A 17,787-nucleotide genomic window follows, 5' to 3' on the forward strand; every position below is an offset into this window, starting at 1 on the left:
GGAAGCTTTATTTTGCACCGTTACCATCTTACCATTTTTAATTTCAACCATTTGTTCTTTTATATCGCTGGTCGATATAGGACCTTTTATAATTTTTAAAAGATTATACAAATAACACTTTGTTTGGCGCTAAATAGCCTAAAAGTGCTGATGCGCCGTTAAAAAACAAACAATCAATCAATCAACGACTGGACGTTTAACAGCAATACCAAATGGAATACATACAGTCCTTATACCATGCTTAATATCAATAAAAGTCACTGGTGACGAGTCATGAACTTCGAAAATCCCACTGTCTCTAAAATGCACTATATATTTATAGCAGTTATGCATAACAGAAGTCTGTACATAAGGTATTTATATTTGTCAAGAGTCCGTCAGTGCATACACTCAAAGTACTCCCGATATAACTGTACATACTGTGTCAGTCTGATTATCCAATTACTGAACTACATTTTTTATGAAATTTGGGCATGTTTGTCATACATGAAAAATCTGCACTTCGAACTGCAAGGCAGCTTACATATCGTCTCCACCTGAATGAATATTTGACAAGCGATCATCACTTGGGACTAAATTATGGCTGTATAGAGGATTGGACTAGGTTACTATGTTGTGTTTCTTCAGAACGTCTCTCACAATCGCGGGTTTTATCCGTCATTACATTGTCATCTACTTGATGGATACCGCGGGTAACTATGCACAAACGAACTGTCTGGCAGAGTTCCACAACCATTAGCAACACCTGGAGGCAAAAACTGTTCGCTGACTATAGTAGTGTCAGATGTAGGTACCTGGAGAATCGGGAATTGTGCTTTGAGAAACAATTAGCGTAAAACTCTCCAGACAGTCCGGTTCGACAAGCACGTTTTGCTCTCTCTGTGTTTTCGTTGATTCAACTTATGTTATTTCCTGTAAAGAACGATTCAGAGAAGTAAATTCATGTTTCACCACCAATGATAATCTCATTCAAACGTCTCTGGTCACTTTTTTCATATTTAGCAAATAAAATTTTTTGCAATTTCACCCCGAGTCTTTATCAGAAGCGGCAACATGCGGGACCTAACATCTATATACTTTCTTTAGCTTCAAATGATTCTTCATTACCGTGAATAAAATTGCCAAATTAATGCCCGTGATAATATTTCACCGGATATTGAGTATATACGTCAGTTTCCTCCTTCACAACAGTCACTTTCTGCTGACCAATCGAAGACGACGGACTTAAAAAGCTTGAGTCGCCCTGCTTGTATAAGCGACCGTCAGCAAAATGACTAATCAGCTTTAAATTATTGCAGATGACAGAGAATTGCATCCATAAACTTCATACGAATCGGTCTCTGTGTAAGAACAGACTACCGTAAGAGATTTTACAGTGTGCTCTATGACCAGTTACTCCTCTTTGACGTACGTACGTCAAGGGCGCCTGGGTTGTTGAGCGCAGTGACTATTTCATGGCTATCTATCGGCGTTAAATTTTTAGACAGGTTCAAAGAAGAGAACAAACTATAAGAAATTTCAAAAACTCAAAATTTCTATGCTCAAATTTGTTATGACGGTCACGCGTAAACTTCAACTATATATATATATATATATATATATATATATATATATATATATATATATATATATATATATATATATATATATATATATATAAGTTAAGAGATAGCGAAATCAACACAGAGAGACAGAGGCAGGCACAGAGCCAGAGCTTCTTCACTTATATGAGGAGTGCAGACTCACATCACATTCATTTTGTTGCCAGGACAGTTTCTCTTCGTTCCATGTCATGCACGAGGAGGTTATTGTGGTTAACTGGAATGGACAATTCACTGCATCACTCGAACAACAGTTCGCTTTGTCGTTGATGGCTGATTCATTGCAGCCTGCTCCAGTGGCATTTACTATGCTTTTCCTAATTAGGGTTTTTAAAGGAGTCTCTGAAAACACACACAAAAATGCACTTTATCTATCTATCTATCTATCTATCTATATATATATATATTTATATATATATATATATATATATATATATATATATATATATATATATATATATATATATATATTAGAAACGCTTTCCCAACGTTTCGGGCTCTTCGACAGGGGACGGAAAGAAATAAAACATATACAAAGAGAACACTGATCACACAATCGACGAATATTTCTGGACACTTGCATGTAAGAATCATTATGGGCTATTTGTAACAAAAATTATTACAATACAAAGATGTGCAGCAATAATAGATGAACGGATTCTTGTTTCTATCACGTAGCATACTAGGCGGTATATTTTGGCCTAAATCTAAGCTTTTAACAAAGGACATGACAAAGTGTGGCGAGAGATTGACGCCAGAAATAATATCCCGGTAGAGTTATACAAGGGAGGCTTTGAAAGAAATATGTAAAATAATTGACGAGAACTATAGTAAATACAACAACGAAAAAAAAAACAACAACAATAATAATAATAATAAAGGGTGTCTGTCAACCCAAGGTTAGATTCATCTCGGGCGAATCGACTGAATAAACATTCGAGTTGTAGTGTTGGCGGCTTTAGCGTTGTTTTTGGTGTGAATGCGGCTTTCGTGCTCGTTGATTCGCTTCCTAAAATCAATGGTTTCGCCAACATATTGAATGATAGATCTTACATGTCGGAATATAGATTGCATTTTTGGCTCGACATCCTACCTGCTGATTCATCGTGTAGTTAAACTTTTTTCGAACTTCTAAAAGATTTGGTCTCAGGCCCATGTTTGCAAGTTAGCAACGCTTTTCTTTGCAATAATATATGTCTGAATATGTGGTCTTGTTGGAAGTTGCTCTTGTATCAGGCTGTTCTTGAGAGTTTTAGAATTCGGTACGCAACCATAGGAACTTCTTGAAATATACCCTTTAAACGTTCAAACGACCGAAGTGACGTATGTGATATATTGTAGGTTTAGAGAATCCGAGTAAAAAGTTGGTTTTTTGCTTTATGTTTTAGGTGTGTTTCTTTCTGGACGAGTCTGGTTTTTTTAATAGCCTCATCGATGTAGATCGTTCTAAGGTATGCACATGAACTCTCCGTGTCTCTTTGCAAAGGTAGCAGGATTGGACCATATGCGTTTGTTTTGATAACACACACTGTTGGGGAATATGTTTATTACGTGCTGAGGGTGGCAGCTGTTCGAGAGTAGACTGCTGAGAACCAGTGGGTTTAGAGTATAGGTCAGTTTCTATTAATATACATGTATAACAAGCAATCTAGTTTAATTTCAATGTTACTTTTTTACATTTTGCTACAGTCTGAATCTATATTGGAGACAGCTAGAGTATCAAGGCTCTATTTGCTCTTTCATATGCGTGCTTGCGTATCAAATACAATCATCTAACTTTAAAAGCACAAGTAATATACAATATTCTCACAAAAAGAATCTTCTGAATAGCCTTTAAATATCATTCTAAATTTTCGTTGCTTAATATGTCACTTGCAAAACTACGTGCATATTTGAAACATTATTAAAGGAATAATTGCCAGGCTTTCTTTTAAAATAAGATTAAGCTATTATTATATGTTCATTTACTTCTCCGTTAACTTTTCATCGTCAGAATCGTGCAATATTTTACGATATTGTATACCTTCATATTGCACCCAAGTGCGCGACACGTGTGCCCTGTAGTGTATTTGGAACTACTTTGTAATCAATCATTTACACTCACGTAGTAGACGCTTTACGTTTTGGTTGATTAAAAAAAAAATAAATAAAGCAGATGTTTCGTGGACCACCACATACCAGCTGTTTTGCAATATTCCGCGTTCACTTTCTTGATCCTTGTTTCGGATTTAGGCTAGTGAAAGACTCCAGGCAAGTCATAAAATTGACGTGTCTCTACAAATAACATGCAAATGAAAAGGCATAAACGTGTTTTCATTACCTGGTAATAAGAGTGGCAAAAATATACTTACAGTTTTACATACTGAATTTTCTCAAAATGTACTTTCTCAATTCTGCAAATGCAATTGTCATAGGTTCTAAAGCTAGTTTACACCTTTCGAAACTGTAATATAATTTCGACTACATTCTAAGTGCAATTACATCGTCCTTATTGCACTCAAAATGAAATGAACCTTATATTCCAGAGCGGCTATTTGATAGTTAAAATTGCAAGAATTCATATTTTTTCTACATTATGATTCCCAACATTCAATGACGGAACATAAAACGCTTCCAGACGTCAACACGCTGCTCCCTCGCTGCTGATATCAGATGTACTTCATGTAGAATCGGCACAAATAAATCCAGTCCATAAACATGACGTTTCATAGAATCGACAACAATACCAAAATCTATTCATTCCAGACCAAATGGAATAGTTGTTGCGATGCGCATTCATTCACAATATGATTGTAAATTTCAATTTTAAGTAGAACAAAAAGCAAGTTTCTTTCAAAGATGATCTCTAGCGCGCTAATGGGTTCTAATTTATCTGGGCGGAAGTACGTTAGCATTAATAATGTTTTTTCCTGTGTACTGATGAATCTGCGCTTCTATATTTAGTTTGGAATACAGCATAAATTCAGTTACTTTGTTTCTTGAAATTTATTTTTCTTTAAAAAATTAAGCCTGAGGTAGAATAAGAAGATGACCATATGATAAAAAGTTTACGGTATTTTTATGGGAAAATATGAACTCGTTTTGACAAACGGATATACTGCGCTCCCAAGGTCGTGGAGTAAAAATATCAGAAAAACTCGTTCATATGTTCCAATACAAATGCAGTAACCTATAATTAGTGAAAGTATCATTATCAGATAATCCATATCCAAAGGAGACAAATACCATAGATTATAATCCTAAACCGAATTGGAGTTTCCTTCCTTGACATAAACAAATGCACCTGAAAAGCCAGCAGATAGTTTATTTATTATGAGTTTATACAGTTTGATACTAATATTTGCAATATTAGCTATATTTCATAAAAGAATATAGACACTGTGCCATAAGACATGTACAGGTTGGAATTCATCCAAACTGAAAAAAGAATTAACTCAAATGGAAGTTGGATAGAGTATATATATAATTTAAATACTCACTTAAATACCGAAAAAACTTGATGACGACATATGTTTCATTTATATTTTGGATCTCAGTAAGAAAAGTATATATATATATATATATATATATATATATATATATATATATATATATATATATATATATGTGTGTGTGTGTGTGTGTGTGTGTGTCTGTGTGTGTGTGTATGTGTGTGTGTGTGTGTGATCAGCGAGCTATTTTGGTATTTAAATGAGTGACGATAATAATATATAACAAGACTGCTGAGTAAAACACCGATTAATGGATGTTAATCTCTGCATATGAAGAATGTTAAAGAGTACATATGCACGAATTGATGGAATTGGTAATACGTGTAATCATTTTGTGTATATATTCATATATTACGTTGTTATAATGCCTGAAACATTTAAATGATATACATACCTCTCGTTTTTGCATTGATTGCCATGTAAGTAACTCCCGTGTGTCCCTGCAAGCGAGAAGAACTAACGCAAACTTTCCAGTCATTGTTCTCTGTAGCTTCTTCTTGAACATCATAGGAAATCAACGTCGGGTTCCTAACTCTACTGATGTAAACTTTATATGCCACTATCCGATCATCTGTTGGTTTAAGAAGGGTACAGAAGGTGTCAACGGGGGACCTTGACAAGTATTTTATGTAGGAAATGAAGCCAGATGCATCTTCTGAAGATCTAAAGGGGATGACCAATCTTGGCTTTGGAGTTTGTACTATCTGCCTGAAAGTGATAGATGCTTTCACAGGTTGGTCGGTTTTAAAACGAACGGTTTCCGACGTCAGGAACCTGGAGTTTCCATCTGGATCATTTTTGTAAACACTTTTGTTTTGTTTTGTAGACGTAAGCTGCATAAGAAAAGGTAAATTAAAACGAATTATTATCTGCTCTTTTTTTCTCCGTTATCTTACCATTGTCAGAATCGTACAATATTTTACGATATTGCACACCTGCATATTGCACTCACGTGCACGACACGTGTGCCACGTAGTGTATTAGGAACTACGTTGTAATCAAATCATGTACACTCACGTAATAGGCGCTTTAAGTTTTGATTGATTAAATTTGTGTCTGAATAAACTAAAGCAGATATTTCGTGGAATACCACATATCAGCTGATCTGCAATATTTCGCGTTAACTTTCTGGATACAATGTTTCGGATTTAGGCTAGTGAAAGACGCCAGGTAGGCCATAAAACTGCTGGGTCCCTGAAAATAACATGCAAGTGATAATGCACAAATTTGTCTTCTTTACCTGGTAACAAGAATGGCAAAAAATATACTTACAGTTTTACATCCTGAATTTCCTCAAAATGTTCTTTCTCAGTTCTGCAAATCCGAATTATATGATCCATGTCATGGGTTCTAAAGCTTGATTACACATTTTTAACTGTACTGTAATTTCGACTATATTCCAATTGCAATAACATCCTCCTTACTGCATTCAAAATGAAATAAGCATTATATTCCATAGCGTCGTTTTGATAATTACAATTGAAAGAATTCATATTTTCCCACATTATGATTCCAAACATACAATGACAGAACAGAAACACACTTGCAGATGTCAACACGCTGCTCCCTCGCAACGGAAAACAAATGTACTTCATGTAGAATTGGCACAAAGAAATCCAGTCAAAAATCACAAAACTGAGCGGACTTGACAAAAATACCAAAATATATTCATTACAGACTAAATGAAAAAGCTCTTGCAATACGCGTTCATTCACAACATGAATCTAAATTTCAATTTTAAGTAGAACAAACGCCGTTTTGTTTCAAAAGTTGTGTCTAAAGCGCAACTAAAATCAAATTTATTTGGCCGGCGTTATGCGTGCATTAATAATGTTATTGTTGTGTACTGACGAATCTGCGATTGTTTATTTAGTTTGGAATACACCATAAATTCAGTTACTTTGTTTACTGTAGAATATTTTTATATAATTAAACCTTAGGTCGAAAAAGATAAAGAGCATATAATAAAAGGTGACTGTATTTGTATGGGAAAATATGAATTCCTTTTGTCGGATGGATATACTTCAATTGCCAAGGAGTCAGTCTATGGGCATAGAACTCTTTAGAGGCCTTAACATATCCATGACGCAATCACAAACTCTGTCCCATTTCCGTACAGTGTCATGATGTTGCCTTTTTGCCTCTCTTAAGGTAAAAGAAATCAATAATCTAAATTCAACTCCATACGTCAAACATCTGTTCTCAATATATCTGAACACTAGTTCATTTAAGTAAGCTTTTAGGTCTTAATACAATAATAGAGATATTTAGAAAACAAAATCTGAACTATGAACTATTCATTTGTTTTGAAAAAAGTGCTAAGTTTTAAAAAAATATTGAATTCGAAACTCAAGTTTAGTGTATTTTGTGTTCATAATTGTAATGGTGTTTAGACGGAAATCTGTAACAACTGTGTTAATCGTTCTGGTTGCCCCTTAATCTCGTCTAGTACAACCAGACTATCGCGTAGCTTCGCGAGATCTCCGCTGTATGATGAAATTCCAGCCCTTGTTCTTTCAGTGTATTGCTACTTTTACTCCTTGGTGATCTAAAGCTTAATATATGGTTTCTATGCATTAGTCCACTAGCACTCTGACTGTATCTTGTCAGTGATATCCTATCACAATCTGAATGCATTTTCAAACATTGGAAAAAGAAGAACCAGACAGCGCATCGCACCAAAGATGCACGTTATTGTTACGTCATTGGCATATTGTTACACGATGCACATGCCTCCCTATTTGGTAATGTCTTCCAATTTCGCCATAAGCCGTTATAAAGAAAAATTGCAGAATATACAACTTAAATATAATGTAATGCATTTCTCAAGATTCATTGCAATCGTGGCTCTCCTCGGCCAAATATAAAATGTTGTACCATTTGTATTACTGTCCCCAAGGAAATTAACTCACTGAAGAGTATGGCAAAGTCATTCATTTCAATTTAAACATATTTTATTGACATCCATGCTAACACATTGGATATGTACACAACATTTTTCAACTCAGGATCAGTTGCAATTTACAAGGATAGCGCCATTGGACGAGAGTACATATTCCAAAAGGGATAGAGGCTTCGTGTATTTCTTCATCAAAATAGCATTAATTAATTGAGTACAGAAATCAACTTTATTATAAAAAAAATCCTTATGTATGTTTGATATATATATATGTAACAAGTGAAATACGCGAATATCACCGTACGTAAAATTAGGTGAACCGTATAATAAAATGTTTGTAATTGCTGACATATAGTGACAATTGAGACATTAAACCAATTTCCTACGCTGTTCAATATAGTATTTGCGCTTTTTCTATATCATCACCACAATCAGCACGTAATCGATTCTCTCTAATGATTACGGTATAAATTCCTTTTTAAATCACTACAGTAATTTTAGTTATGGAATGGGAAATAAATAAGTTCTAATTATCAAAGAGAAATATGAGCAGGCAAAACTCGTTGCTGCAGATATAATGCGCTTCTGTCAAATTTTTTTACAATTGAACGTGCAAAAACATTAATAAAATACCTCAGATTTATCAACAAATAATATTTATGATCACTGAATCCAACAGTTATATTGTAAGTTGAAAAGGATCGGAACAAGTTTGATTATAATGTGGTTCGTTTTTGTCGAGGGGGTGGTGTTTTTGCGGGGCTTGAGGGGTTTACTAGACCTTCAGTGGTTTGATGGAGAGCTTACGCAGTGACTTGAGAGGTCTGATTGAAGGAAAATAATATATTTGAGAAACGTGTGACATTTCGTATTACATAAAACCTTGATTATTTCTAACTTCTTACAACAACGACGGGTGAATAAGCATAGAGTCTCGTTACATTCTTATAAATATACTTGTTCGTGGAGCATTGCCTATGTGGCACAGAATCCACGATAATAGGGAAATTAAGTGCGGATAAACAAGATTTAATTGTAATGAATATGTACGTTCGCGATACATACCTGTGGTTTAAAAAAATAAGCCTCGAAAGTGTATTGTATGTAACGTGAGTAAACTTGTTTTGATTATAACGAATCTGCATGTTGGTGGATCGGAATGGGAACCACTCAGCATAGAGAACAGGATGTTTGATAAACGAGTTTATAATTAAGTGAGATGCAAACCAAACCTCTCCACTTGGTGAAAACTTGTTGGTTTCACTAAACATTTCTCAAAGGTGTGAAATGAAAATCTTTTGTAAGGACAATGACAATTCCGAAACAAAGTCAAGTTAAACTTCCAAAGACATGTTTCCTATATAGTGCATCGTGTATAAACTTAATAATCATGATGCTAAATATAATCCGAGGGTTTCTTTGAATATATAAAACTTCAAAAATATATAAAGGAAAAATATTACAGATAATGGATAAACTCCATTCGAATATAATCTTGGCGTGTTGGCGTTTTATCCACAACTCCTGTTACGTTAAACTTGTTTCATTTTCCCATTGTCTTCACGTTCAAGTTGGATATACGATTAATCTTGTAAACCGATTGTAATATCGTCCTATCAATTTTAACACATCAAATTGCATGTATGCTCTTTCTCACATAGCGTTTCACACAGCGTTTGTTCTCTGAATGTCAGTTGGAATTCCACTATTACTCCTAACAAACTGAAATCTCCTGTTTAATTATATAGCCATTAAAATCAGCAGAATATGCGAGCCATTTGGTTTAGAACCAAAACAAAATACGGTTTGGGATTTAGCGGAAATTGGAGTCATCTCATTATTGGCAACAACAAAAATAGGAGATATAATATTTTCATCAGAAGATTGACTAAATTATTTATCTTGTTATCCATGAGCGAAAATGCAATATATATATATATATATATATATATATATATATATATATATATATATATATATATATATATATATATATATATATATATATATATATATATATATATATAACATAGTCACATTTAGACTGGATTCTTCATAGACCTGATGATAACATTCTACGGTACTACCTGGTATCCCATGACCTTGTATCAGATCACCTCTGCATTATATGCCATCTTAACTGACGTATCAGTCCCTAACCCTCCACCTTTATTTGCTACTAAGAGAAACCTCCGTATGATAAATATAACCAAACTAATGCACGACATCCAAGCTAACCTAACAACTTGCTTACCTCCTACCGCAGAACAACTCGATAACTGTCTGCGTTCATTGCTTGACAAACATGCACCAGCTACCAAGTGCAGAGTATCAATTCAAAAGTGTTCTCCATGGTATAGCAGTGTTAAAGACCAGCTTCGCACTGTTAAAAGAGACCGCCGTAAAGCTGAGAGGCTCTGGCTTTCCACCAGACTTAATATTCATAAGCAAGTCTATGAAGTCGCTAAGAAGAATGTCACAAATATAGTCCTTGCAGCGAAATCAGCCCACTACACTACTAAGATCATGGAACGTTCCAGCTTCGAGATTACTAACAAGCTAATGTCAAGAAACAAATCAACACCACTTCCAACTACCTTCTCTCCAGTCGACCTTCCAGACATGTTTGCAAATTTCTTCCGTGATAAAGTACAAACCATTAGAGATAAGCTTGACACCACAATTTCAACTGACTCGTCGTCACCATACAGTTGGGATACAGAATTTGACGGCAACCGTTAGCAGCATTTGAACCTGTCTCTATGGATTTCGTAAGTATAATCCTGATGAAGAGTGTACCAAAGTCATGTGAACTTGATCAAATTCCAACATCACTGCTGCTTGAATGCTTAGATCCAGTATTGTCTTCACTAACTGATGTTATTAATACTTCTCTCTCATCCGGGGAATTCCCATCATTTTTCAAACTGCCATTGTAAAGCCTCTGCTGAAGAAACCAACACTAGACCATAACGATTTAAAGAACTACCGCCCAGTTAATAATTTCCCATTCATATAAAAGATCTTAGAAAAGGTTGTTCTACCCCAGCTTGTATCTCATCTAAATTCAAACAGTCTTTTTAGCAATGTACAATCTGCATATCGCCCTTGCCACAGTACTAGTCTTCCAAAAGTAGTTAATGACATTCTCTCTGCGTTGGATAGCGGAAAGATTACATTCCTCACCCTCCTTGATTTGCCTGCAGCATTTGACACAATAGACCATGATATATTACTTCACAATCTTCAGCATGTATTTGGCATTCATGATACAGCTTTACTGTGGTTCAAGTCATACTTGGTCAACAGGACACAGATTGTATCTGCAAATGGAATACACTCCAGCCGCCTAGTTGATCTATGTTGTGGTGTTACACAGGGGTCTGTTCTTGGACCTGTTCTCTTCATTCTCTAAACTCAGTCGCTATCAAGTATCATAGATCATCATCCAGTGTCTCACCAATTGTACGCTGATGACACCCAAGTATACAAATCTAGCCACCCAACTGAAGTTGATGCTACCATCCAAGGTGTAGAGAGGTGCATTTCTGATGTGAAATCATAGATGACATGTAACCAGCTGCAGATGAATGATGATAAACCTGAGGCCATTCTGATCACAACACAAAGACTTTCTCATTCACATCCTTTACCTCAAACAATAAATATCAGCAACACCAACTTTAAATTCACACAATCAGTACGAAACCTAGGTGTTACTCTGGACAGTACTCTCACATTGCACCAACATGTCATGAACATATGCAAGGCTGCATATCTTGAGCTGAGACGCATCAGCTCAATTCGCAAATATCTTTCAGTTGATGCCACTAAAACACTTGTGTGTTCATTAGTACTGTCAAGGCTGGACTATTGTAAAACTCAATTTTGTCTGATGCATCTCAATATCTTTTCCAGAAACTTCAAAAAGTTCAAAACACAGCTGCTCGGATCATACTTAGAGTACCACGATCAGAGCACACATCTCCGCTACTCTGTACCCGACACTGGCTATCCATTCCATCAAGAATCAAAAACAAAATTTGTTCTCTGTGCTACGTTTCACTGTCGGACTCTAGTCCAACATACCTATCCGACCGCACCCATGTGTACTCACCAGCAAGACACTTACGCTCCTCTTCTGAAAATCGTATACTCATTATTCTCACTATGAAAACAAGGTCATATGGACAGCGTTCTTTTGCATACCAGGGCCCAGCAAAGTGGAATGAATTGCCCACTGAACTTAGACACAAAGACACAGTGATCACATTCAAGAGGGCACTCAAAACTCACTTATTTCGACTGCAAGAACAAACTTAAAGACCGAATAATGTTTCCTGCCTGAAATATTCTCAGCATGTTTTTTATTTGTTAATGTTTTTCTAATTTCATGGTGTTTGTTTTTTTGATAATATTATTATGTTTTTTTCTATCTTATCTAATGTTGTAAAGCGCTTACAGCTTATACAGATTAGGCGCTATACAAAGTCCTCATTATTATTATTATTATTATTATTATTATTATTATTATATAACAAAATATAGCTCACTTAATGCACTTAGAAATTTTGGGAATATAATTATGACACATAGTTCGGCACTATATAAGCACTATATAAATACGTACAAAAACACAACTACGCACAAACGTAACCTGTTAAAGGAACATGAATAGGCAGTTCTTCAGAAAATACTTTCAAAAGCTTGACACATTTATGGAGACTTTTAATAGGATTATTAGGCAAACACCATGAATGAAGCAACTAACATACGCCATTAAAGTCTGGGCAGTAAAATAAATTAATTAGAAGTGTAACATGCTATAAAAAGTATGAAGTAGGTTAAATCACGTGTAATTTACGTCCTATCGAGGGATCTTTTTAATGCAACTGAAATATTATGATAGCTATCTTAGTGTCTTTTTTCAATAACTTATTAGATAGTGGATACTTTCCGAAGTGTTGGATCAAGACTGTTATAGCACTCATTTACGAAAATGAGGAATATAATTATGCCCGAAAAATACAGTGATAAACTATTTAACAGTCCTTAGCAAAATATTTACCTCAATTTTAAACAATAGACTAGATTAATGCAAAAAGACAATTATATTTTAAGAGAAGAAGTGGGTATTCAACTGTAGATAATATATTTACCTATATACACTGAGAAGTACATATTTGATTCATCAAATATATAGATGTTATACTCTATTATTTGTCTATGGAAAAGCCTTTGATAGTATGGACAGAAGCTTCTGCGAAAACACCAAACGTGCTTGACAGACACATTTAGCTGCCCGGTTGTGTTTTATCATCCATTTTATTCTCGCTATTTCTAAATTATTTAAGATGAAACGTTCTTAGCAGAATAACGATGTAGCGTTATAATTTGCTAATTTATCTTCACTGTTGTATGAAGATGACTTGGCCGCCTTTACTGAAACTGCTACTCAACTTCAATGAAATCTAAATAAATTAAAAGAAATCTGCAATATTTGAAAATTAAAAATAAACGAGGAAAAAGCATAAAGTTATAGCGTTTTGAAACGATTTTGAAAATATTTGAAAAGATATTGTTACAACCCAGGGGTAATTGCTCGACCGAACGGTGTTAAAACCTGGCGCGATTCCGCTAGAAGTCATAAGATGACCCCAGATTTCCAAAGATTTTCATGCAACTTCTGTTGTAAATTAGAAAGCCCAACGTGTCAACTCTATACATAAATTTTACTCTGATCAATGAAAGACGATCTCACAACCTTCCAACTGTCTATCAATCGCACATCTGCATGGTTTCTCTTCACCACTTGTACGTACCGTCAGCAGTTCACGCGGTAAAACTATACCACTATCTCCTAACACGGGAAACTATTTTTACAACGCCACCTTAGGCCAGTGTTATCATAGTTTCGAGCCACATTTAGCCTGTAAAATTGCACCACATTTGCCATCATGGCGACATAAACGGTATCTGCCGAGTCTCTTCTTTTTATTCTATTGTGTAATTTACCAGTCTCCTACCATAAATACTGCACCTGCAGTCACACAATCAATGTACCCCACTAGATTTTAATAGGGACAATGGAACGATTTGGACACTCATGCTGCTCTGACCTGAATTCACCAAACCTAAACCATGGCATCATGGAAACTCAATAACACTTCACTCCGTGACGTTTGCTCCTAGTAATTAGCTAATTATTTCGGGCTAAGGAATATTTCCACGGAGCCGAGTTCAAATAATCAAACAAGTAATCACAAATATCTCAGAATTCCTTAAAACAAAGCGATATAACCAAATGCGTATACTTTAAATGTATTACAATATGAAACTTGGTATTTTAGTGGTTGCGTGACAGAGACAGAATTTGTTTCTTTCTTTAAATTCATATAACCAGAACGAGCCCCAAATTATATTACAAGTCTATGACCGTAAACTAATAACAAAAAAGCAAAACCAACAAGTTTAGTAAAATTCAACAAATATGTTTTTGTTTCTAAAATACAAAGTATAAACTTAAAAAGAACTGTGATGTGAATCAAATTCCAAACAAATCCTATAGGTCCTATAACATGTCAAACATATGGAGTGTAAAGAATGAGTTCCAGTATCGTATGTATGGTGGATACAATGATATTGAATGAACTGACGTGCCAACAGTCGTCATGTATCACAATTATATAATATAGAATGTCCATTAAGAATTCACAATAATCCCTAAATACTAATCTACTTCAAAATATCACTGACCGCTTTGTATTGCAGTCAATTATTTTAAATATTTGACTCCTCTCAAATTATATCTGAAGACGACTAACGATGATTAGAGGAACTGAACATAAAGTAGGAATGAGCAATTTTGATGACAGCAATCTGATATACAAATCTAAGGCACAGTCAGATGACTAGGATATAGATCACATGTTCGCTTCTAGAACTTTCTAAAATATATAAGTCACAACCAGAGACAAAGATTACATTTGTTTAGAATTACCATTTCCTTAAACTAAAACATGTCTGCATTTATAAAAGTTAGGCATATATATATATATATATATATATATATATATATATATATATATATATATATATATATATATATATATATATATATATATATATATATATGTATATAAAGAAACACACACATATACTAATTCTTACCGATATTCTGATTGTTCCTCTGTGGCCACCTTCAATCCCATTAATATTGATTTTTGTAGAAAGGATCGATAAATCAGTAGTGGTAATGTTTTTAGCATCTTCATCTTTAGCTACGTACTTGAGTATGTCGGTTCCGAAGCTTTTTGTTGTGAGTGACACAAGACGAAGGTTATTATCCAATATGGAAGTGATATTCTCCACAAGATCTTGGACCAGGCCAACCTAATGATGAAATTGGTACTTATATTTTGAAGCGTAGAAGCATAATGTAATATTTGATAAACGTTATACTATGAAGGCGTTTTACAAAGGTTACTCTTCTTCATGCATTACTTTGATTCAAACCATGCTGTGCTTCAAACATTATTGCGCTTCAAACAATACTGTGCTTTAAACATTACTATACTTTACATTACTATGGTTCAAACATTGCCGTGCTTCCAACAATACTGTGCTGTAAACATTACAGTGCTTTGCATTACTATGGTTCAAAATTACTGTGCTTCGAGCTTTTATGTGCGTGAAATCTGTACTGTGCTTGGTAACATGTCTTTTAGAGCAAAATTCCTCTCTAACAAAAATATATTGCATTGACATAAGCAAAGAGCTAATTTTAATGCACTTTCAAAACTTTTTAAACTTGTACAAGTTATATATACTTAAAATTATTTCATTGGGGGGATAGACATAATTATGACGATGTTTTGTGTTCTAAATGTTGAGGCGTTGTCGCATTCATGTTTGAATGCTATGCTTCATGATTAGTACACTTTATGATCAACCGATCACCAATCAACAGCGAAGAATTTTACACTAATCATTTTAATTTTATTTTTTTCAGATGCCTATTATAGCAGTTGAGCAACAATGACTAGCTTGAGTTAATGAACTGCAATTTGAAAATTAATGAGACTTGCGAGATTAAAATGTGCCGCTTTGATATACATTTTAGCGCAGACTGATAGTAACTAAATGCAAGCCAAACTTGTTTTCAAAATTGGGGAGCATAACAATGAGACAAACTTGTGAAATTTGTTACGGTGTCGAGTTTCTTGACGAGGAAACTAATATATATTTTTGTGTAATGGGGGAGGACTGTAATGCCATTCATCAACTATAGCGGGGCTAATTTCAAATTTTTATTTAAGACTACTCCAAGAAATGTAGCGTGTAGCTCATTCACATGCCTTAAACTCAGTAAAACCAACTCGTGATGTTTCTTACATCTTCCGTCTCGTTTTTGTTCTTTCTTTCTTTCTCTCTTTCTTTCTTTCTTTCTTTCCTTCCTTCCTTCCTTCCTTTCTTTCTTTCTTTCTTTCTTTCTTTCTTTCTTTCTTTCTTTCTTTCTTTCTTTCTTTCTTTAATTACGAATAATTAAATAACGCTGGTATCCAGCTTACAAAGCAATACTGATTTGCTTGTTAAAGTACAATTATTTAGAGAGTACGTACATTACTGAATTCATTTTCCATACTGTTTGACAATTTAAGTTGAGTCTTCATATTAATAAATGCCATTTCATCCGGACTCAATTGGGAATTTTCCATCTTGGCTGTCATGGTGTCGTCACCAAAGATGGATATCATCGAATGGAGATAGACACGTGCTTCATCTAAGGATTTGACCAATGTTCGATCTTTGTCAAAATTCGGAGAAATTGAGGCCACGGTTTTTCCTAAAAACGCCATACTAGCTGAAAAATTAAAACATATCAGACGTTGATAGATATCTATTTCACCTAATTCAAACTTGATTATATACAAATGTCATAAAAGAAAACAACATGAAGCTCTTCTACGTCTCTCTCTCTCTCTCTCTCTCTCTCTCTCTCTCTCTCTCTCACGCACATGCATACATACATTGTTCGGTAGAACATTCAGACGAATTGAAGGTAGGATCCATTTCTGTATTAGAGGAGCCAAGGTTTGGGTCCCAAAGAAGTGAAGAACTGCAACACCACGCAACATTTTAGCGGAACGATCCGTGTCAAAAAGTTTAACTATATCACTATGATACATTGTTAATGTTATCCTGATATGTATATTTAATGTAATTGTTGGTTTTCTTTTGTTTTCAATTTTCTTATTCCATTACATGCTATTTTAATGTAACATTGTTTACTGGATTTGACATTGTCAGGTATTGATTCTTTATAATTCTTGTAAAAAAATATTCGATGTAAACAAACAATAACAGAAACATCGTATCTAGTTGCTGACCTTGTTCCAAAATCAGTGTCAGTTTTGGTAAACAACGTTTTCTATTTTTTTAATTATCTTTCTCAGAGTAAGAATCACTACGTTGAGTCAAGGTCATACCTCGACTACGTGTCATTAAACATGTGTCAGTTGGTAAGCAAACTTCTTTTTTTCCACAAAATATGAACTTTTCCCCCTAGACCGGGAATCTGTTTTGCATCTTAGTTACTTGTATAAAAGACGTATTGATAAAAGCTAGTCAGTCATGCTTCAACAACTAACACGTTTAGTTGTATTTTGTTGTGACCCGTTTGAGCTGAATTGTATTTTCTTCAAATTATTAAATTCCAGTGAGTATTTTCTCTTGAATAAAAAAAGTGCTCTGACATAATTCTTGGACAAAGACATTAAATGGAATTTACAAGGAA

General features: G+C 34.6%; 1 protein-coding gene across 2 annotated transcripts in view; it reads right to left on the reverse strand.

Moving 5' to 3' along the window:
• LOC149802497 (uncharacterized) overlaps positions 1–17,787 on the reverse strand; it is a 154,314-nt gene that overhangs the window by 51,992 nt on the left and 84,535 nt on the right. For both annotated transcript variants that reach the window (XM_089951742.1, XM_089951741.1), the window contains exons 12-15: positions 16,613–16,854; positions 15,162–15,383; positions 5,487–5,925; positions 1,747–1,943 (exon numbers count right to left, since the gene is read on the reverse strand). In XM_089951742.1, the coding sequence (XP_089807868.1) occupies positions 1,747–1,943; positions 5,487–5,925; positions 15,162–15,383; positions 16,613–16,854 (1,100 nt within the window). The remainder of the gene's footprint in view (positions 1–1,746; positions 1,944–5,486; positions 5,926–15,161; positions 15,384–16,612; positions 16,855–17,787) is intronic.

The sequence above is a fragment of the Sinohyriopsis cumingii genome, chromosome 3 (genome assembly GCF_028554795.1).
Source record: "Sinohyriopsis cumingii isolate HCF-2022 chromosome 3, ASM2855479v2, whole genome shotgun sequence".
NCBI lineage: Eukaryota > Metazoa > Mollusca > Bivalvia > Unionida > Unionidae > Sinohyriopsis > Sinohyriopsis cumingii.